At 47.0% G+C, this 21713-nt stretch overlaps 2 protein-coding genes across 5 annotated transcripts in view; one reads left to right on the forward strand and one right to left on the reverse strand.

Annotated features, from left to right (window-relative positions):
- The window catches only part of LOC135902593 (dachshund homolog 1-like), a 68492-nt gene extending 57116 nt beyond the window's left edge, over positions 1 to 11376 (forward strand). For all 3 annotated transcript variants that reach the window (XM_065432782.2, XM_065432785.2, XM_065432783.2), the window contains 7 exons: positions 3435 to 3508; positions 4521 to 4676; positions 5743 to 5973; positions 7248 to 7331; positions 8105 to 8245; positions 9241 to 9306; positions 9867 to 11376. In XM_065432782.2, coding sequence (XP_065288854.2) covers positions 3435 to 3508; positions 4521 to 4676; positions 5743 to 5973; positions 7248 to 7331; positions 8105 to 8245; positions 9241 to 9306; positions 9867 to 9874 — 760 coding nt within the window. In that variant the 3' untranslated portion in view covers positions 9875 to 11376. The remainder of the gene's footprint in view (positions 1 to 3434; positions 3509 to 4520; positions 4677 to 5742; positions 5974 to 7247; positions 7332 to 8104; positions 8246 to 9240; positions 9307 to 9866) is intronic.
- Positions 11377 to 16785: 5409 nt separating this feature from the next.
- Positions 16786 to 21050, reverse strand: LOC135902623 (uncharacterized). Of its 2 annotated transcripts, XM_065432818.2 has the most exons (3): positions 20535 to 21050; positions 17603 to 18629; positions 16786 to 17007 (listed from the first exon to the last, which is right to left on the reverse strand). In XM_065432818.2, the coding sequence occupies exon 2, from the start codon at positions 18626 to 18628 to the stop codon at positions 17627 to 17629; it is 1002 nt and encodes a 333-aa protein (XP_065288890.2). In that variant the 5' UTR covers position 18629; positions 20535 to 21050; the 3' UTR covers positions 16786 to 17007; positions 17603 to 17626. The 2 variants fall into 2 exon arrangements, with proteins under 2 accessions (XP_065288890.2, XP_065288889.2); XM_065432817.2 differs by lacking the exon at positions 20535 to 21050 and having other exon boundaries at positions 17603 to 19350.
- Positions 21051 to 21713: the final 663 nt, after the last annotated feature.

Below are 21713 nucleotides of genomic sequence, written 5' to 3' on the forward strand. Positions count from 1 at the left end.
GAGCTGAGGTTTCGGACGTGCAGGAAGTGATTATCGAGGTACCGTGAGCTGCGTTACTTCGCTAACCTAAAAAAAAAAAAATCTGTTTGGAGTTTACCGCTGCTTTGTTTGCGCTTAAATGTCGTTACAGAATTGCGTTTTCTTGTTCATCATTCACTATAAGGACTGGGACCGTTGCTTGCCTGGTTCTTCTGGAATAAAAAAAGAACGAACTTCCGCATGGACGTTAAGGTGCCTCGATGCGTGCGCCTTTATCCAGGCACCGTTACAATGGACGTGAACTGGTTGCGCCGCCTGTCGGTAACTAAAGAAAACGGCGTACATAGCCGGCAGAGCACGGAAATTTCGGGATGACCTCGAAGAAAATCTCAAAATCATTTCACATTATTGAAACGTGAAGCACCAACCTACCCACCCCCCAAGAGTCGTCCTGCTAGCCCTGTCATCCCCGATGGTTTCTTAATTTGGTTGCCGACAGTTGAGCACAACGTCCACGTCAATCACGTCCATGCAGTAGTTCGCTTAATCTTATGCGATGGTGCCATTTAATTGTCTAGAGAACCAGTCAGGCAACAATGCCAAATGGTACGTATAGGAACGACGCGGAACAGAAATGCTTGCATCTTAGCGCAACAAACAGCGGTGAGCGCTAAATTTTATTTTCTCATCGTTTTAATAGGTTACATAGATATTGACTGAAACACTTCCGTTTAGATATCAGTGTAACTCATAATGCTTTTTCTTTCAAACTTTTAAAAAATTTTTCGAGCCTTCTTTCCCGGTAAGAATGGAATTTTTTTAGAGTAGTAGCAACCTAATTTTCTAATACAGCTCAACATACATTTTTATTTAAGGCCTCATGAAGACAAAACACGCATGTAACTGTGGTTGTCAGAAACGATGTGGTCACACGAGAACGGCGATTCGCTATTGCCAAATGGTACGAGCGCATTCTAAACGAAAAATAGAATAAGCAAGTCAAAGAAGCCTCCACACTGCGAAACCTAACCTCACTAAAGACAAATGTTCTAAAGAATAAAGTGGCGCGTGACGGGGAGTTGAAGTTAGCTGGTTTTGTCCCAAGTGAAATGGCGCGTAAAAAGCCAGAAATCGGGTGGTAGGAGACCACAAGAATGTTTGAACAACGTTCTTGACTAAAAATTAATGTTTCATAAGAACAAGAAAGCGATGCGTTAAGCTATTGTAAGGTAAAATTTAAGAGACGTACAAAAGGAAGGCGGTGATTTTAATTCTAGTAATATCGACCTGAAGGGGAAAAAAAAAGAAATTAGAAGTTAGCATGGGAGCCACAAAAAAAATAATAAATAGAGTATCACATACGTTCCTACGGCTAAAAAAGCAATGTCCTGGCCACAATACTTAGTCCGCTTCCTCTGTAGTTAAAAAGCTGACGGCAGAGGTTAGAAAATTAAGTGTCCTATACGTTCACTCTCATTACATGAGCTCTTGCGCTGCTTATTATTTGCTTGGCTGCATTTGCTTCGTGCGACCCGTTTGTTCTATAGCCCCTGCATCTACATCGGAACTCGTTCTATCGCGGCACGCGGTAGCTGCCACTTACACAGGCTTGATAACAGAGAAGCAGAGCCCAATGGGCATCCTACGCCTTCCGGTATACGCGCGTAGTTTTCCTAACGGCAATATCCGTGTCGTCATCAACGGCCAATAGAGTGTCAACGGCGCGCGCAGTAGCGTACATACCCATAACCACTCCGGCGACGGCCCGACTTCCCGCCCACGTCCGTCCGATATGTGCTCCCACTCTTCCGTCGCCGATATCGCATTGCAGCCGCGAGCATCGCGATAGAAACAAAAGAGCTGCGGAGATTAAAGAGCGTTGCCGCCGCTCGATTGGCAGCAGGCTTGGCTCGGCTCGGCCTCGCTGCGCGAAACGGGTGACCGGAAACCGCGCGCGATTAATAAAGAACAACCCCGGCCGGTCAATATCCGACGCTTCGGCCGGCCCCGACGACCGAGCCATCACGACGGTAAAACGTAACAAGGATAAAAAAAAAAACAGAAAAGAAAGAAAAAAGCGGGGAATATGACGCGATCGCGCTTTTCTGGATGTGCGCGCATATACGCGGACAGCCTATTACACATCGCAGGCCACGAGACTGGAAGGAAGGAAGAGAGAGAGAGAAAGCATGCCGCTCGTACGAGGCCAGACAGCAAATGGTCACCGGTTCATAACGTGCTCTCCTTCTCGCCGCCGTTGTTTTCGTATCTTGCCTCTTACATTTTTTTTTAACGCGCTTATGCTTTGCGTTGGATCTTCCTACATAAATGCGCTTTCCTTGCGCTAATCTGGATCCTGGCCGCTCGTGAATGACGCCGACGTCGTCTGATGGAGTGATATTTGCCCTTCTTTTCATCTTATATTATTCTCTTTTTTTTTTTTGCAACGCTTGAACGGATGATGCCGACCACCTCCAGTTCCGCGTTTTATCTATTATTATTTTTTTACGTTGACTCAATACTGGTTAATTCCGCGTTGTGGCGTTAAAAAAGCGAGCTTCGGCCGCGCCCGTTCGAGCGAATCGCGCACCGGTTTGTTCATTTTACATTCTTATCACGTAGAGTATGTGTGGCACTGAAGGTATCAGGCCGTGTATGACTGGGACAACCTCTCTGTATTCTCATGCACGGCATCTCTTCTCCGGTTCCCTCTCTGTCACTTCGATATACCACCTTGTTTCCATGCGCGTATAGAGCATCCGCTTCGTATATCTCACATCCATTCCTCGCTGTCATTCCTAGTCCGTTTTGTCTATCAACAAACGCAGTACCTCCTTTAGCGCTACATGTAGTATAGCGGACGTGTGTTTGCGTAGGACTCCTGGCTGTCCTGTCGTAGCCTTCTTATTATTTATTTTAGTTCTTGTATTGCCGACCTCTTCTTGCCGCCATTTCACTGTGCGCCTCCTCTGAAACTCAGGAGATCACGTTACATACAACACTGGGAACGCAGAACAGCACGGCGGCGACGGCGTGAGCACGCCTCGAGTGTCCGTATAATTGATATTGTATTGAATTAATGAATTAGTGAATTAATTCATTCATTAGAAGGGCTAGCATTCGGACTTGTTTTGCAATAAAATCGACAGCACTACCCCCGAACATCGGTGCAGAGGCGTTTCTCTCCAGTTACGTCTAAACGCGCCATTGGGTTCTCCAAAGCAAGAACACTGAAACGAAAGGTACCGAAATAATTAAATCCACGTAGAAACTCATTACGTGTTCGCAGTTTTTACTTAATAATTCTGATACGTCATTAGAGAAGTGCTCGTTAATTGGATTTTAGCGCGCCTTAACTCGTGCGCACAGCAGTTACCTGCACTTTTAGTCACACGCTCTTTGTTCGTTGTGCAAATTACGTTCTTTTCCTACATTTTCTTTCTTTATTTTCGCAGAAACAGCGACGAATACGGCGAGAAGGAGAAGATGCGTGGGACGGACCCGAACCGAAGATCAATGAGTCCAGGATGTAAGTGCAAGCTCGTCTAACGCTTTTACTCTCCTAAGTCTTCGACCGTGCAGAAAACGATAATATATATCTCCACCCTGCCTTAACGCATCATGACCATGGTGGGTGCTGCGCCATTAATGCCGATGTTTCATTACTATTACATGGTTGCTCTTAATGTTTGCTTCTCACCGTGCTAAGGCAAAACTTTGTATTTAACGTTTTAGGCGAAAAGCACGGCTGCCACTACGCGTTAACTATATGAATACGAAAAACGCGACTGTCAGCGCTCGCTAGCATGTACGCGACGCACCTAGCACAGCGCGAAAGTATTCATACCGCAGATAAAAGTAACTAGTAACCGTTTTTGTGATGCAGTCCTGTGATTTTGTTGTTCCGTTCATCCTAGCAAACATGGACAGCGTAACCTTGCGTTCAAACGACTGTAATAGTTACATACCTGCAAAATAAACAACGATACGAGATGAAGAGCAGACGGCGTACGCACATACGACGTGTGACGTGTGCCGTCTGTTTCTACGCTATATTTGTGAACGTTCTTGTACCGACTCACACATACACGCAATGTGCGTGCGCTGCCCCATATTATGTCGTTGACTGCGTTGCGCAGAGTTCCTGCATGGAAACATTGTGCCTACGAGTTCGAAGTAGCCACTCTGCTGAACCGACCGATGTATGCGCTATAGTACGAATGTCCAATCAAGACAAACGTTCACAGGAAGATGGAGGCTGGAAGTGATGAACAGTGGTTTAACAAGAGATCTCAATGAAGCCTACGTTTCGACAAGGCGCCCCGACAAAAAAAGTCCACTTGTTGAAAAGCCGGCTCCAGCAATGTCTTTTGTTCGAATTGAGTCACAGCGTATTCCATAAGCGCCATGCTTGAAGTTTCGACGAAAAAAAAAAAAAATCGACAGGGACCACGAACCAGAAAGTGTAAGATCAGATTGTCATGGCCACCACACCCTTTCTTTTTTTCATTTTTTAAAACTTTCTCCATATATATTTGCAGGGCCTCCGGGAGAACACGACCTTGGTTCGGCGCTCAACTTGTCTCAAAGTGGTGGAATGCCGCCGCGTGACAGAGACTCCGCCGACGGCCACCAGAGGGCGAGGGATGACGACGAAATGCAGGCGGAGTCGGACTACGCCGACGACCGGGAGCAAGGTATAGACCGCCTTCGAGGCTCGCGGTGTTTTATCACCCTCTGGTTTGTCGCTGACGACTCCTCATGAAATCGCTGACAGCATCCAGTAACATCAATGCCGCTATAAAAATGGTTAACCAATACAAGGTGAAGGCACTCTCGATACTGAGCAAAAAGGTCGCCTGCGCCATAATGGATAGCTCAAGCAAACTTACGCTCTTTCAAGCCGTCCTTTGTGTGAAAAGAAATGCCTTATTTAATGTTATTAGACGGGGAACTAGTCTTATGTAATTGATATTGAAAGAATTTTCAAATGTGTTGTATTGGGATCGGGCCCCCCATCCCCCCCCCCCCTCTCCCCATATAAGGTTTAATTATAAATCCTAGCAATCCTATTTCTGCAGATTTCGCCATCTCGATCATCAATACGTTTAATACATTGCACCCGTTCAGCACATTTGACACACTTCCGTTCCTTGGCACCCGTTAAGCTGGTGCAGTGAGTTGCATGTCGCCTCTCCTACGCATTACATCACCTGCTCACACCTACGGCCTGCTCCCAATATCAGTCTATGTGACCTTACCCGCCAGCTTTTGCAAAGCGGCGAGGATGAAGCGGAGATAGAGAGAGAGAGACAGAGAGAGGCTTGATATTGATCGGGTATGCACAGTGCTACCACAACGTGGACACGGAGTAACGGAAACAGCCGGATCCGTATGTAGAAAATTCAGCACAGGAGACGGAATATACGTCAAAATATGACAACATCCCAACTGTACGATAGCTCTCAGCTTCTTTCTTGTTCTTTTCATTTCATTTTCTTTTTTTTTTCAAATATCAAAATGAAACGCGTATGAAGAATATAAACATGCAGAAAAAGTACGCCAACGTAGGAAAAAAGAAAAAGAAAAACATTATATTACAGACTTGTTGCGACGTAACTAACCGTTCACAAAAGAACAGCACGAAGTGTCAAAACCACCGAACGGGATATATCGTGTAGAAATTGAGCCCTGTCGTTTCTGTGCCGCATAGCATCGAAGTACCGCGCGAGTTTGACGAGCGCGTCCTCCCCTTGCACGCAGGCGACCTCAGCGGCGAGGACTCGGAAGCGAGCCTGTCGAGCTCCGGCGGCGGAGGCATGAAGCGCAGCTCGTCGCAGGACGGCGAGGCGCAGCTCTTCATGGAGCGAGCCGGTCTGCTGGCGGCACGGGGCATGGGCTCCGTCGAGACCCTCCTGCAGAACATCCTCGGCTTGCTCAAGGTGGCCGAGGAGAACGCCAGGCAACAGGAGCAGCAGGTCCACATGGAGAGAGGTGAGCGCCGTGCGGAGGGGATGTGCTTTTGCTCGTCATCGTCATCATCCGCTTGAGAACAAGACATGGGGAGCCAAGGTCACTGTTTATTTAAATTCTATTAAATTTTGGAATTAAACGTCGCGAAACTACGCAGCGGGTTAGGAGGGAAGTCTTGGCGAAGGGCTCCCGGTTAATTTCGACCAGATGTGTTTTTCTTTTTCTTTTTTTAAGCTACACTGAAAGCATGATAAACGAACATTTGTTTTACATTCCGCATCCATCAAAATGCAGCCGCCGCGGCCGGAAATCGAACCCGCGACCTCGTGCTCAGTAGCATAACTCCATAGCCACCAGGCCATCTCGGCGGGAGTCTGTTGTTATTTGACGTAAAATTAGACACCGTTGTGACACGCTGACCCGGTTGCGAGCATTGTAGTCGATGGTCGCATAAACCGTTCGTTCGTTCATTCATTCATTCATTCATTCATTCATTCATTCATTCATTCATTCATTCATTCATTCATTCATTCATTCATTCATTCATTCATTCGTTCGTTCGTTCGTTCGTTCATTCATTGCTTGGTCGACCGATCTCATGATTTCCCAAAGCAGCACCTGCTATATGCGAGGGACGTCGTAATGAGTCGAACTCGTGACCCTGTGCTTAAGTGCAGAACTTCATAGGCTTTGAGCCACCGCGAAATGCATAATGAGTGCTGCACAGTGAAATATGCCTGGCCCCAGTCCTGTCCTTATTTGTCTCTTTGTCTGTTGCTGGCTGTACCCTCGCGCCTTAAGATCCTCAAGAATGCAACACCAGCACGAGCCGCTACCTTCTGTCCAGCTGAGTTCACAAAATAACCGGCTTCCTAATTGCTCAAGACACCATTGCAGGACGAAAGCTGCCGCAACGTTATGGTCGTTTTCAGTGCGCTGTTGCTTACTTGCCACGAAACATTATTGTTGTTTTATGCGATCTGGTATGACGCAAGGAACTTTATGACACCTAGCAGTGACTAAAAGCGGAGTGCCTATGCAAAACACAACCGCGAATTTCGGCGTCCAGCTATTTTTAGTGCTCGTTAATCTGTGGGAAATTTCGTTCTTCTATTTTATCATTGCATTCGCGCTGGCTCCCTGAAACCGCGTGGAATGTGTCTTACCGTGCTAATAAGCGACCTCAATCTGCTGATGTCGCAGATGCTCAACTATTTCTCCATATTGTCCCCAAAATTCTAATAGATTGCCAGTTGGCGTTTATTGATTTTTTTCTTGCGATTCTTGTTTTACAGCGGAACTAAAAGTGGAAATCCTTCGTGAGCGAGAACTCAGAGAAGGCCTTGAGAAGAAACTTCAGGAGGAACAGACCAAACGAGGTCAGTTGTGGCTGTCATTTGTCATTGTCAAAACTTCTAACGCAAACAGACATTCAAGAGCTCATTTAAAGAATGCGTGTGACAAACGTGAGTTGACTGCCAAAGGGCAAAACTTCCCTTTCCAATAAGCCCTCGTTTAAATCAACTTCAATTTGATGGCATATTCTCGCGCCCCACAGATGGCAGAGAAAAGAACGAGAGATGTTCTCATTCGTGCATTTTTGTGTTAGCTGGTTGACGTAGGTTTGTCAGCATTGCGAGAACCGAGCCATCCACTTTCTACCGCCTTCGTGCTGACAGCTCCACCCTAGCTTTAAAAAGACGGCTTCACCTGCTGAAGACCCACTGTGCGGTGAAGCACGCTTTGGGTGTTGCGTTTGTATGATATCGGCGGCTCTGAAGTCTGAGAGAACGGTGTCCGTAATCGCTTTCTCGGTCGGTCACTTTCGGACATGGTTTAACTCTTCTGTTATGTAATGACCGAGCACAACGCGTCACGGTCAGGTATTCAATGCATTCGAGAACTATGCGACGCGAGAATGACGCTGACAGGTAGCCAGCGAATTCTTTCGGCACAACCACTTGGGCTAGCCTAGCCAATCACTGCGCGAGGAAAGCGACGTCGCCCAAAGTGATCAGCCGACGACATGGCCAGAGAAAGTGCTTTACCAGATCTTTACTTTCAAATGCTCTGATGCCGGCATAGTCGCTTAGAGAGAATAGCCAAACCGCACCTTCTCATTGTACAACGTACCTCGATCACGCACTTGCAGTGTTCTACCAGAAACGGCTTCGACGTGAGAAGCGCTGCCGGCGCCAGGTGCAAGACCAGCTGGAAGGCGAAGTCAAGAAGAGGGCCCGGTGTGAGGAAGCGCTCCGCTCCACGCTCGTGGAGTCGCAGCAGACGCCCAAAGGTAAGGGGGGAGTTCAACTTTTTCTCTGGGTGCATGTCCCGATCGTGCGGAACGATGGTGTGAGAGGCAGCTTGCGCTGTTACGACTGCATGCGCTAGCTGTTACGTGCGACATGTCGGGAAAGTGGGCGCAGAAGGTTGGCGAATTCCCTTCCTCGGGGTTCAGGCATACAGCGTCTTTCAAAGCCGCAAAATCTTAAAGCTTTGCTCGCTTTCGAAAAGCCACTTGTAGTGCGGCATTCTTAAACTGCAAACACGGAGGAAGGTGTGTGCTATGTACTGACGGCTTAGCGTCATTTTTTTATTCACCAAATCTGTAAATACATCACGCAAATTCAGGCCGGAATCGCAGCGCGAGCATTACAGAGCGCAAAACATAAGTAACACCGCCTTGCCGAAAATAAGTAAAAAAATGCACTTCATGTGGCTGCAGCTTACGCTTTACTGCGGTTGCTTTGCGTTTGCCTTAATAGCAACTGTTTGTTTGTGCGTTATTTTGGAATTGCAGCTCTTTAGCGGTCACTAGAACGGTGTTTATTATTGCGGAATAATAAGACACAATTGATTACCTATTTTTCTTGTTACATATAATCCCTGCTGCAAGTGGCAGCTATGCAGACTAATACTCTACACAGCTATATTATGCTGATGCAAGCATTGTAAAATTATAAAACGTTGACCATAGCATTGGCGCGTGTGTTGTGACCCTAAACTGCAGATTTTAGTTCGGGAATACAATTTGTCTTTGAATGTGCGGAGTATATATGACTTCAAAAAGGGTTAGTATTGTCAGCCTTACGATAGGAATGGATCGGCATGGAGTGATAAAAACTATATTTCGTTGGCCTAAGTTCAGTAAATGTAGACGTCTCGGGCTAACTGGACATTTCTATATGTACAAACCGAGCGACAATTATTTGCTTTATACTGCGCCATGTGAGTTTGATAATATGTGCTTTGGACAATATTGAAGCATTGTTTGTTACATAATTTCAGAAACATTGCAGGATGAAATCAAGAGCGAGGATACTATCGCCATGGAGTCAGACAACAGTGTTAAGAGTAAGTACACAGTTTTATGTTCGCATTAAACATTGCTAGTGCTCATAATAGTTCAGCCAAGCAATAATATAATAGCGAAGAGCTTAACAGGAATTTACTTGTGTTAACGGAACATTTATACAGCATTCGTGTTTTCCTATGGTAGTCTTATCACAACCTTTCGGTGATTATTTTAATATGATCAGGATTTATCAGTTCACGCGCAATGCATTGGGGAATTAAGCCACGCCCCACCCCTTCTAGGCAGCTCTGAATGATCCGTTCACACTTTCATGACCAAGTTTATAGACCCCAGAGCCATTCTTCTAGCAATATAATATAATAAATTGCTGATATAATTATTTATAATCAGTTCACTCATCATTAAATTCGCAATCTATGTTAGCTTCTCAGCCAACAGCTCTTCTACTTACGGCACAAGATTTTTCATAAATTACCAAGAACGTTAAGTGAAGATGTCCAGTGATAATTTGTTTTTCGCAACCTTTGTTTAGTCACGTTTGTTTATGTTTCTGCTGTTTACTCACATTCGTCTCGTACGTTTTTAATTTTCCTCCCAGGCCGATAGGTCTAGCGACACCGACGTGCGTCCGCAATTCAAGAGCACGCTATGGACACCGAACTAGCCGGAGGCAGTGGCTCATCGAGCGCGAAGGACAGCGTCGACAACGTACGAGTCTTCGAAGCGACGCCAAGTCTCCGATCTCGTCGACATATCGACTGGACAGTAGTGCGTGCAGCCATATCAAGACTGGTTCTTGTGCGAGGACGAGCCAGTGCGTTTTCTTCTTTTTTTTTTTTGTGCGATGGTGGTACGGACAGCGCGAGCAGTGTGTCTCTCGCCTTGCTGCTGTTGCCATCGGATCGGACACTCTGCAGATACCTTGCCCACTGAGAACATCCGGGTTCACACCGCATAACAACGAGTTCGCTGCGCCAAACGCTATCATCACCGCATGATGACTGACTGACTGACTGACTTGTGTCGATTCGCTGCTGGAACACCGGAGCGAATAGCTGACTCTGTACCCCGCAGTGAACTCTTGGTGTGCTCGTGTGTATGTGTGTGTGTCAACTTGGAGTAAGCGTCACGCTGCCTTGGTAAAAAGAGGCCGGAGAATGCGTGATCCGCTAGTTGAGAGCAGAGAGCATCGTTCACGGTTATGTGCGTTGGTCAATATAGCGAAGGTCTACTATAGCGCTTATAAAAAGACGTGAAAGACACACTATGAGCTAACGTAAGCATACGTTCTGTCACTCGCATTAAGGTTTAAGCAGCGAGAACAGTTCGCGGCGCTTGACGCAAGTGCGTGTTTACGGAGCCAACGTCACCTTGAGACGCACCACCGATTCCTGGACAATTTTCACTCGCGAAATACCTAACATACGAACGGTACGAGGCCCGCAAACGCGAGCGGTGCGGCGGCATGCAGTATTTGACCGCACATTCGGTTGCAGATCACGTGTTTGTGTGTGCTGTAACAACGCTCGATTGTGTCTGCACGGTGTTGCACTGGTCGTGAAACTTGACGAGGGCTTAACAAAGACAAAGAAGTAGAGTAGTTATATACTGCACTGTGTTTCGACGTGGAGGCGTTTCATTTTCGCCATGAGACACTTGCCGTAGAGGCATGTGCATTTTTTTGCCGGTGACCCAAGCGGAATATCTAGCTTGGACAATAATTTGTATATTTATTCTCTCCGTATTCCTCGCTGGATTCTAAGAGCGAGTACTTGAGTCACGTATAGAACTTCGAGATGTTCAACGTTGCGCTGGCATCGCTGAAGTGTGTAGTAAGGCCAACTGGTTTTCATGTGTGTGTCTGTTCTGTTTGTGTTCAGTGTTCGATAAACCTTGAGAATCTGAAACACGGACTCGAGTTAAGTGATGAATGCTTTGTACTCACAGAAAAAAAAAAAAACAATGCTTGCTGAACACACTTTTCATGCTTAGAAACACTGAGTACAGCGAATAAGCAGGCCACGTATAAAGTAGCAGTATTATCGCGGAAATGAGCAGTGTGTTTTCACAATTAAATGTGAATGTGTTTAAAAATAACTAACAAGACATCCACCGGTTTTTCATGCACCTATGTGTTAGTGGTCGTGGCTACAGCGCTACAGACCGAAGCACGGGATGCTGAGGACTCCACGTACTCACTCACTGCTTATGGAACCTTTATGCGATACGCAATAGGCCGATAACCTGTCAATAGACAGCACTGCAACTCAGTTGTATCTTGACCCAGTCTCAATGCTATTAAGTTGCAGCAAATACTCCAATTCGCGCTTGCCGTAGGTTGAGCAAAGGTCAACCATAGTTCTTATATTCGTTTGTGGACAGTTAAGCTGACTTGTGCTGCTGCCGTTAGCCCAAGAAGTACGCCTAGGAAGTGCTGGAAGAATGGAAGGGTATTATCAACATCACCATTGAAACATCAACCTCGTGCTGCTTATCTTTCTGCTGCAATCGCCCTCGGCCCGTTAAATCAGTGATTCGTGGTATCGAAGCATGGAATATTCGATAAATATTGTCATACGTAAAAATGATTGCGCCTGCAGCGCCACACTCCTTTTTTTTTTTGCGTGTGTCCCAAATTTTCCGGTGGACAGATAATGCTTTAACGCGAACAGTAGTCACCTTAAGTCGTTTCATGTCTCTATCTAACAGCAAACTATACAGCTTTCGGAGCCTTGTGAAAGTCACGCGCACTTAGATTTATGAACACGTTAAAGCATTTGAGGTTTATAAAACGAACCCGGAGCTCTCCGATGTAGCGCCCTCTCATACCGCGCCTGTTGCATACCTTTTAAACGTAAAAGACCCCACAAGTGAAATATTTGGAAACAGAAAAGACTTACCTGCTGAACTCTCTCCGTAATAACTTGCTACTTCAAACGTAACGGCGTAAGAAGGCTACGTGAGCTCCATCGCAACTTTGGCAATTTCAAGCGCACAGTGAAACTATCATCGTACGTAGGAACATCGTTTAGATGCTCTGTACCATCAAGCATCACTATACATTGAAACAATAACGATATAAATGACCAGAACACCTGTTAGAGCAGTAGTTTTGTAAATGGGCAAAATGTACTTCCGCTCTGCAGCTAGTTTCTAAACGTGGAGCAGTCCCGAGTGTACGTTTCTTTCTTTTTTTTTTTTAGTCTGAATTTGACCAGTGTTACAAAAACAGGCGAACCTGGGAGCGGAACAATACATTGGAGTAGTTCCGGAATTGTTCGCGTTTGGATTTGTGGCATTTTATGTACATGAAAATGGAGCGCTGCACCGGCAGACACTGAGAATGGAGCGTCATTCATCTTTACCTATAGTTCCTCTCCGCTCCCCTGCATGACGGATATTGACATTGTAGCGGCAACTGCTACAGGTGGTGACTGAGGAAGAGAAAGAAACGCGGTGGCGGCAGAATGCACGTACAAGCCACGCCGCAAAGGTTCGGTAAAAAAAAAAAGAAACGTTCAACTTTGATTCTCAGTTCTCATCTCTGCCTCGCCCCACCGTAGTTGCAGTTTCAACCACCGCCAGGTGGTAGCCACTACAACTTTTTTAACCAACCCATCACCATAATTCGTAAGTAAGTAACTCGATCTCGACACCCCCCCCCCCTTTTTTTTTCCCAGCCTAAGTGGCCAGAAATGAGCCACGGATAACTGGAGTTCGCGGCGAGGTTCGCGGCACCCGTCCCTTTGTATCACGCAAGAATATCTGGTATACATGACTTTCACAGCGAGCATGACTCAGTGCTTCAGTGGGAACAGGACAATAAAAGTGAAACAGACTTGAGCCTTCCTTGTGACCTCTTCTCTTCTCTCGCGGCTTTGTAGATTCAACAAAAACAGGCCTCGAAAGCCAAGTTATAGGCGCCTAGCGTCTCTCCAGGGACATTTCCAAACGCATCTCCAGGGATGTTTGGAACAAGGCTCGGGACATAATTACTTTTTCCCATGTCACAGAGTGTGAGAGACTGGCAGATCTGTGAAGCATTTTTCATAACTACTATGTACGTTGCGGTCCACTGTTAAAGAGAGCACGATAGTGCGCAGCACCTGCGAATTTTCCAGTCCTGCAGCTGTACAAACGCCCAGTTTTGTGGAAGATGATTTGTTGTCGGTGGTGCTGAGACCTACACTCTTACGCAGTGCATTGGTGTAGCAAAGTGAGAGCCACCCTTTGTAGTGTTCTCTTTAACACTGTGTCTACGTACAGTGGCAACGGGAACAGATCAGAACAAGTGACCGGGCATGGGAGCAGTAAAATCGCGGTATTTACAGGGTGTACCAACTACCATGCACAAACATTTAAATATATGCAAATGCCACGTAGCTGGACAGAACCAGGGTAATGTTGTTTGCCGTCGCTTGGAGATACTCAGATTATTTTTTCATTCCGCCTAATTACATAACTAGTCTTAATTAATTAATCTTCTCAAATATTATAACTATACGAAAAGTGTCAATGAGAAAATTGTAGAGCAACATGAAAAACTCCCGATACACCTTTCTGTTGCTCAACACGTGCAACATAATAGTGTTTCTCCGAGCGTAAAAGAAGTCCGCGTATACACGCAAAGTGCCTCGTGCGGCGATTCGCGCGGCAATTTTTATTTCTCTACGAGTCTTCAGGCTGCAGCATTGGCAGACCTCCTTGCGGCACAAGTATAGTTGCGCACTCCTAGAACTAGATATTGAAGAAGACAAGTCATTGGATTTACTACCCGCTAATGTCAAATGAACAGTCAGAATATCTTAAAACTGCGCAACCAAAATGGTCGGCCGAACGAAGCCTACTTGTTGCTGTTTCTCCGCCACTCATTCAATGCTTCTAAAAGCGTGGACCCAGCTTTTACTACAATGAATCAGTAACATGAAATTGGCCACGTATGCGAAATTCTGCCCCTTCACAAACTGCGCGAAAAAAAAAAAAAACTGCTGCACACGCGCAGGCAGACGCCCTGAGCACACACTGCTTACGATTTCATTGTAAGGAGCGGGCGCCAATGCCTTCTTAAATGATTAAAATCATGTTTCCAAATCTTCTGAACTAACTTGTTTGGAGGTTCTTCTTTTGTTTTTGTTTTTTAACGCCCTCGTGGTTTCTAGCAAATTTTCATCTCTATTGCTCTGTGCACATTGTAAAAATTGTCATTCAGTCAGTCTGTCACTGAGCTAACTGTCCATTTGCCGGACTTAAACCCAGATCCGAAACAGGAACTTATGCATTATTTCTTTTCTCTTTTGACAAATGACAACACAGTCAGTATGTTCGAGACCCAGCTACACTGTAAACGAAAATAAACCCACCTGGGAGTTTTTAACAGGTGATGTACCCTAAAACCTCCCCTCCTCAAGTATTTACTCCGATGTATGGGAGCAAAACAGCGCCATTCCCTCGTTTCACTCCGCTGGCTGGCTGCGGGAGCATTAGGGCGACATGACGCGATTTTACTCCGCTTAAAAATCTTGTTCTCCCGTGAAACTCCGACAGGGAGTTTTAAACACTCCCCTCCGCCGAAAGAGCTTGGTCACGTGGCGCTTCCCATGAGGCTGTGCGCCTCGCCAGCGACCGGGCGCATTCGGCGGAGTCGGCAGTGCTCATGGCTGACGGTTTGTTTACATTTGTGAAGTGTCGTTCCGTGACAGCGTTTCGTCAATTTGTTTCCCGTATTTCCTTCCAGAAAGTGTTATAGGCATGCCTGCAGCTCGCTCATTTTCAGCTTCAAGTACGTTAGCGTGGATCACTTTGCTGACAACGATGAATGCAAGAGCAACGTTTTCAAGTGCGGAAAAAGGCTTAGGTATACCTCGAAGCTGCTCACTGGCTCGTGATGTCGGCTCAGGTTCTGACTGTGTTTTCGTGCTGCGTGACCCTGGCTTGTGTTGTTCAGTACGTGAAATGCGACTTTTATGTCCTTTTCGGTACATGCTGACAACGTCTGGTGTAATGTTTGAAAGGACCGCGTAGCAATGGCAACAGCAGCCACTGTTCGAGCGACGACGTCCGTGCTAGTCGCACATGTATGGCGTACCCCAAGTTCGTTGCGGTGCTGTGTTGCCAGTGAGAAAGATCGGAGTGTAAGCAACTGTTTTTATGTATCTGCGAACGGATATTTTCACCCGAAGAAAAACGGTAGGACATAAGTATGCGTACTGTAAATAAAGCTTCTTATTGAGCGATGTGCATAGAATTGTTATCGCGCATATAGGTTTTGGTCACGTCATTGCTTCCGATATTGTATTAACATTACGCTCTATCCGAGACACTGATTTAGACGCATGCCTGCTCGCTCCGAGTTTAAGCATTCACTCGACAGATCAGCTATGTAGCTCCTTTTCACAACCGAGAGATATTGCTTGGACGCGGAGCAAGTAGTGCGGTGTATAATATGTATGACTGCGCATTTTTCGGTGTTGCGTCGGCTGCTGCGGGTCATGCTCACACGTAATAATTTGTCGCTACGCTACCACTATATCGCAAAAATTTAATTTTACTATGAAGCAGACGCACTTACATTTTTCTTGCTTACTGTAACTAACGTACTACTTTTTGGCCGCGAACGCCGGCAGTGTGCGAAGTCGCTCCAGCACTCAGAATGGCATGCTAATTGTGAAAATTTACGCCATTAACTTCTTTCTCTCACTATTCTGAATTAACAGTTTTGTGTTGATTAAGGTATTCTGTTAATATCAGAGAGGCACATCTCGTATGAACGAGCATGGGAGTCGTAATTCTGAAAGAAGCACAGCTGCTCCCTATGCGGTTTAGAGGCACACAGTATCGTGGCTATATATACTGGCACCGTTGCTTCTTGGGTATCGCGTGTACATGGGATGTCTTTCAAGTTTCTGCATTGGGCGTTTCTTAAATGTTTATGTATGTCATGATATATGTTCTTTCATTCACTTGTTTCGTCGAATTTGACGAGGTCTCGTGTGCATATTTCGAAATTTGACCAGCAGCCTCTGTATGTAAAGATGTTAGCGCAGACTGACGCGATGCCTCTTTTTATACTCCCGTTGCACCTCAAAAAAACTCCGTCCATTGCAAAGCAAAAAAGAAAGAAAAGATAGAAAAAATACCTCCCATAATTCCACGCGAAAATTCCGCTCGCACGGAGTAAAAATTCTACTCCGATCATACGGAGCATAATAAACTCCGAACCGGGGGGTCGCTAGAGGACAAGCGTTATACTCCCACGTCGGAGTTATTTCCGTTTACAGTGTACACTGTATATCTTACTCTATCACGGGGTGTCCCGTGTATTGGAGCACTGCGGATTGGAGCACACGCACGTGTTCTGAAATATGAAACGCTCGTGGAAGTGTCTTTCGTTAGCAGGGCTTGACACTACGAAAAAAATGCGCGTGCTTCCGCCGACCGCGGCCCTCGTTCCCCCGTCCCTTGTTTACTGACAGATCAAGACTTCAACTTCGCGACGAACGCTATTTTCCTAGCGGGCAACAACCTTTTTTATTGCTGTACCAAACCACAACATTTAATAGACAGCGATAAACAACTTTCTCTGTGAGAGCGCGAGCTATTGCACACGACCAAATTCAAGCGAGTGCTCGTCGGTTAACGCATTCACGAGCTTGCCTTCAGTGAGTTTCTGGCAGACTTCCATCCAGGCTAAACGAGTGGCTTCGGCTTTGTTGCAATCGTCCCTGGAGAGTCTTCCAAGTCTGAAACATATCAACAGGTCGCAAAAGTGGAAGTTTCACTTCAAAGACAGAGTGATGTGCCGTTTAAAGAGACCATATAAATACGCACTATTGAATTTAATGGATATACACACTGTTGAATATTAGCACACAACTGTGCATTGAAATGAATAGGCCAGCAGTCTGCAATTACGTCCGCGACAGACGCTAACTACATGAATTTACCTAAATGGGAGGTTGAAGTATTCGGTGGCGCCGGCTACTGCTAGACGCAGAGCAAATGGGGAAAAAATAAAGCACAAAGCTTCGTTTTCTTTTTTTTTCTACGTTCCTTAGTTGCTGGAGTGTATGTTTTATGATTGGGATAACCGGCCATTCGGTAGCCTATTTTCGCACGGTCTCATTATTTAGTGAACAACGAACAACAATCATAGATGGAAGAGAAAATACACTGAGTGAATGAGAACGCATGCATACGCACAAACACATGCTAAATGCACTATCGTGCAGCTCGGTATAACTTTTTTCAGGACATCATATCAAGACTTGCATGCCGCAGGGACAAAAGGAGCACCTCTGTATTGAGCAATGTAGTACATGACTGTGGTATACTCACCACATCTGTTGGGACGCCGTCGCTTCACAGCGTCACTGTTGGCGCCACGGCGAAGCCAGGCTTGGTGTTGTAAACCGCGGGCCACTCCGAGCCAGCGGCGCTGGGGAAGGCCCAGCCACCACCCTGTCCGCCAGCGTAGCCTGTGGACACCGTGTACTTGCTTGCCGAGCTTATGTGCGTCGCGGGCAGCGCAGCGGTCAGCGCCGGATTCGTCGCGCTCACCGAGGAGGCGAGTCCGTGAAGCGGCTTCCCGAACGAGTAAGAGCCGTAGTTAGCTGGAACGGCCTGCTTGACGGTGTCGAAGTAGCTCGAGTAGACGTCCGGAACGCTCTGCGAAAATGCAGCGCTGGAGAGGGGAGCAGCCGCCGCCTGGAGCTTCGGAGCCGCGGCCAGGGAAGCGTACGAGAAAGCCGGCGCCTGGGCTGATTCAAGTCCACCGTACGAGAGACCGCCGTAGGCGTTGCTTTTGAGACCCGCAGAAGAGCCGAAAGACGACGCAGATGGCCATTCCGAGGAGTAAGAAGGGGGCCAGGCGGCGGAAGGCCAGGCTGCCGAGGGCCAAGCGGAGGGCCACTGCTCCTTCGGCTCATTCTTGACCACGGTGGTCGAGTAGACGGTGGGCGCGCCGTAGACTACCGGAGCCGACGGTACGGGCCAGGGCACGTGCTTCTTGTGGAACTTACTGCCGAACTTGCTACCGAACTTGCTGCCGAACTTGCTGCCGAACTTGCTGCCGACCTTGCTAAGCTTGCTGGCCACGACGGCCTTGGCGGTCAGGCCGAAAAGGGGCTTGATGGCCTTTTTGGCGAGGATTGGTGTGAGCAGGGAGGCACCGACGAGCTTGGCGCCTTTGATGCCGATGATCTTCTTGGCGGCCAGCAGCTTGCCGCCGATCAGCACGGCGGCCACGCCGGGCGCTGGATAGGCGGCGAGGCCCGCGAGCAGAGCCGGCGGCGTGGCATCAGTGCCTCTCGATGCACACCACGCGACGAGCGTGATCGCTGCGAGCGTCGATATGCGGCCCATCCTGCGTCAGAGAAGTCAAAGGCCAACTGGGTGTCAGCCGATGGTGTGTACACGATCGTTGTGATCAGTCCTGTGGTTTATGCGAGAACGCGCTCGGAAGGAGAAAAGACTGCTGATACCTTACACGCGCGCGCGCGTGTGTGTGCGATACATATTCCTAAGTATAGCGGGTGTTTCATGAAATGGCATTCGAAATCTCTTCGACATAGGGAACATTGGACAATCAAATAATTTACACCAGACTGCTTTTGCGACAGTCATTCATTCGAAAATGACTCAGTGTAGTAACTTGACAAGTAATTACACAAATTAGACAAATCTACCTTTTAACCGCAATGACAATGCGATTTATCCCAATGGAAGACTTGAAGTGCGCCATCCGAAAAGCTCATAACCGTTTCCAACCTGACAAGAACTTGACAGCGCTAATTTTTACAACGTAAAGAATTCCGACTAATTTCAGACAGAAAGGCAAAACAGAGCGGTCGACGAGCGCACTCGTAACGCCCTAAGTAGATGCCGAGTAATGTCACTATTTGCGCCTCGCCGATCGGCGACCATTATCCTTATCAAGCCGCGATCTCGCCCACGTCATGCTTGTCCGAACGCCAGTCGAAGCAGTGACGTAACTTGTGAGCATCTACTGAGTGCGGGACAGTTGCACTCTTCGGCGTTTCGTTTCTCTGCGTAAGATTGGCCGGGATTCATTACGCTGTAAAAATTAGCAGCGGCAAGTTTTTGCAATTCTGGAAACGTTCATGAGCTCCCCAAGGTCTCTTTTCTTTCATTGGGATAAATCACATTGCTTTTGCAGAGAATCTGAGATCGAACGAAAAGTTGAGAATCGTGCCCGATAGCGAGCCAGCAGTGTGGGACAAAGAAAAAATGGCTGTGGCTTAGGTAAGGTTAAGCCCAGGATGCGAAGCATACTAGCCTTTATTTTAGTTGTTGAACCACTGTTTAGCCTGGTGAACTGCTGTTGCTTGGCTATATTTGGTTCGGCTAGACGAAGAAACAACTCATGCATTACTTCTTCGCCTTCAAGAGTGGAACGCGACAGCGTTCCCGTCGACCCGCCAAGGGGTGTAAGACAATGGGCTACAGGGCAGCGACTACGCGCCCCGCATTGGACGCGGTGAGCGTCGAGCAAAGCAGCGTTCGGCGCGGCAACGAAATGTGCGCCTGAGCAAGAGACGCACGCCTTAGAAACAGCTCGTTTCTAAGGCAACACCACATTCACTAGAGGCGCTTTTGTACCGCTTTGAAGCATCGTACTCGTGGCTCAGTGGTAGCGTCTCCGTCCCACACTCCGGAGACCCTGGTTCGATTCCCACCCAGCCCGTCTTGCAAGAGTTGAGCCAAAGCCACTTCTCCTCTGTCGTGACCTCACGGTGTCACGTGATTTCATGGCGACACCGCCGCGCCTGAGGAGCTGGGTTGAGCTCTCGTAATATGCTTCGCATAAAAAAAAAAAGCCAACGTGCGCTTAAGGAAGCTGTATAGAGATAATTGATTCAATTAAATCAACGCCAGGCCGCCGTCCAAACTCCGTGATTTGTGAACAGGCTCTTCAAGAGGTTGCTAGAAACGCCGAGCCCTTTCTAATGCTTTGCATTCTAGTGTTCTCAACTTCGAAAAAGGGGAGGGGGGGGGGGCGGATTGAGACGGAAATTAAGATTACAGACACACCATCCTAAAAGTAGCAGTAACCGTAACCAAATTCTAACCGACACTCCAGCGGTTGTGAAGACGCATTTAACGGCAGAAATTGTGATTTAAGCTGCTCGTATTTATTGCCTGGCGTTCCTATTATTGCGCGTAAACGTTATGTGGTATTATTTAAGAAGCTACACATACAGTGGCACCGCATCATTGTTCCGAGACAGGAATAGAACTGAAGACGTACCTGTTGCCGCCTGCAGTTCAGACGACGGTAAAAAGGAAATAAACCCGCGGGGAATGCGGTGGGTCGCTTTTGTAGGCCCCTCCCCCTCTTTGGGAAAGAGACGCGTTGACCGCCGTTTTCTATTGGTTGCTTGGTCGAGCAGCTCAGCTACACTGGTTACACGATGGCGGATTGGCGTGCACACGTGCATGGGTCGTGTGCTAACATGACTCCCCTGGCGAGTTTGCGTGCAATGCCAGCAAGCCTGAACTAAGGAAGCGTGGTTTTCTTTCTTTTCTTTTAAAATGCAGCGCGCTAAACAAATGTTTACTTCAAAAGGGTTCTGTTTTTTTTTCATTCGCAGCCTCTATGGCTGTGAGACCGCTCATTGAACTATCGAACAGTACTCACAATTACGAGCAGTTCTTGACTGAGAATGCTTAAGTTGTGAAGCTAAGCTATGAAACGCTGGAAGGAAAAATGCACTTACCAAGCGCATATATCATCCCTAAGCAACAAGTAAAGAACAAAAAAATACTTGACAAAGCCCTTTGATTGTATTTCCATTTCGGTCAACCCTTTCTTTCCTTGTATTGCAGCGGGCAAGCTATGTACCTGGAAACGCAACACATAATATTTACGAGCTAAAAACTGTTCTTTACAGTGCAGCTGGCAGGTTATCCAATAGTTGTTTTAAAATTTGACCGTATACGTGCAAGTAGAAAAAAATTAAATTATGGAGTTTTACATGCCAAAAACACTTTCTGATTATGAGGCACGCCGTAGTGGAGGACTCCGGAAATTTCGACCACCTGGGGTTCTTTAACGTGCACCTAAATCTAAGTACACGGGTGTTTTCGCATTTCGCCCCCATCAAAATGCGGCCGCAGTGGCCGGGATTCGATCCCGTGACCTCGTGCTCAGCAGCCCAACACCATAGCCACTGAGCAACCATGGCGGGTACGAGCAAGTAGGAACATCATTGTTGTCAAAAGTCAACCTAAAACCTTCATTTTTATTGTTAAATTTAAGCATAATTTCGTGCAATAATCTGTGTCTCGTTTCGGAGAACACCGTAATTAGGCTATTTATTCTTTAATTTCGATGTACGTCAAACAGACTTTATGGCCAGTACATGCCAGTCAGTGTCTCTAGGGAGCAGTACGCTTGATGCCCCTAAAGCGACGGTCACCACCGTCC

This window comes from Dermacentor albipictus, chromosome 3, assembly GCF_038994185.2.
Source record: "Dermacentor albipictus isolate Rhodes 1998 colony chromosome 3, USDA_Dalb.pri_finalv2, whole genome shotgun sequence".
Taxonomy (NCBI): Eukaryota; Metazoa; Arthropoda; class Arachnida; order Ixodida; family Ixodidae; genus Dermacentor; species Dermacentor albipictus.

What these genes read in the sequence shown, in the direction of transcription:
- LOC135902623 (XM_065432818.2), bottom strand. Translation starts at nt 18,628, where the DNA reads ATGGGCCGCATATCGACGCTCGCAGCGATCACGCTCGTCGCGTGGTGT.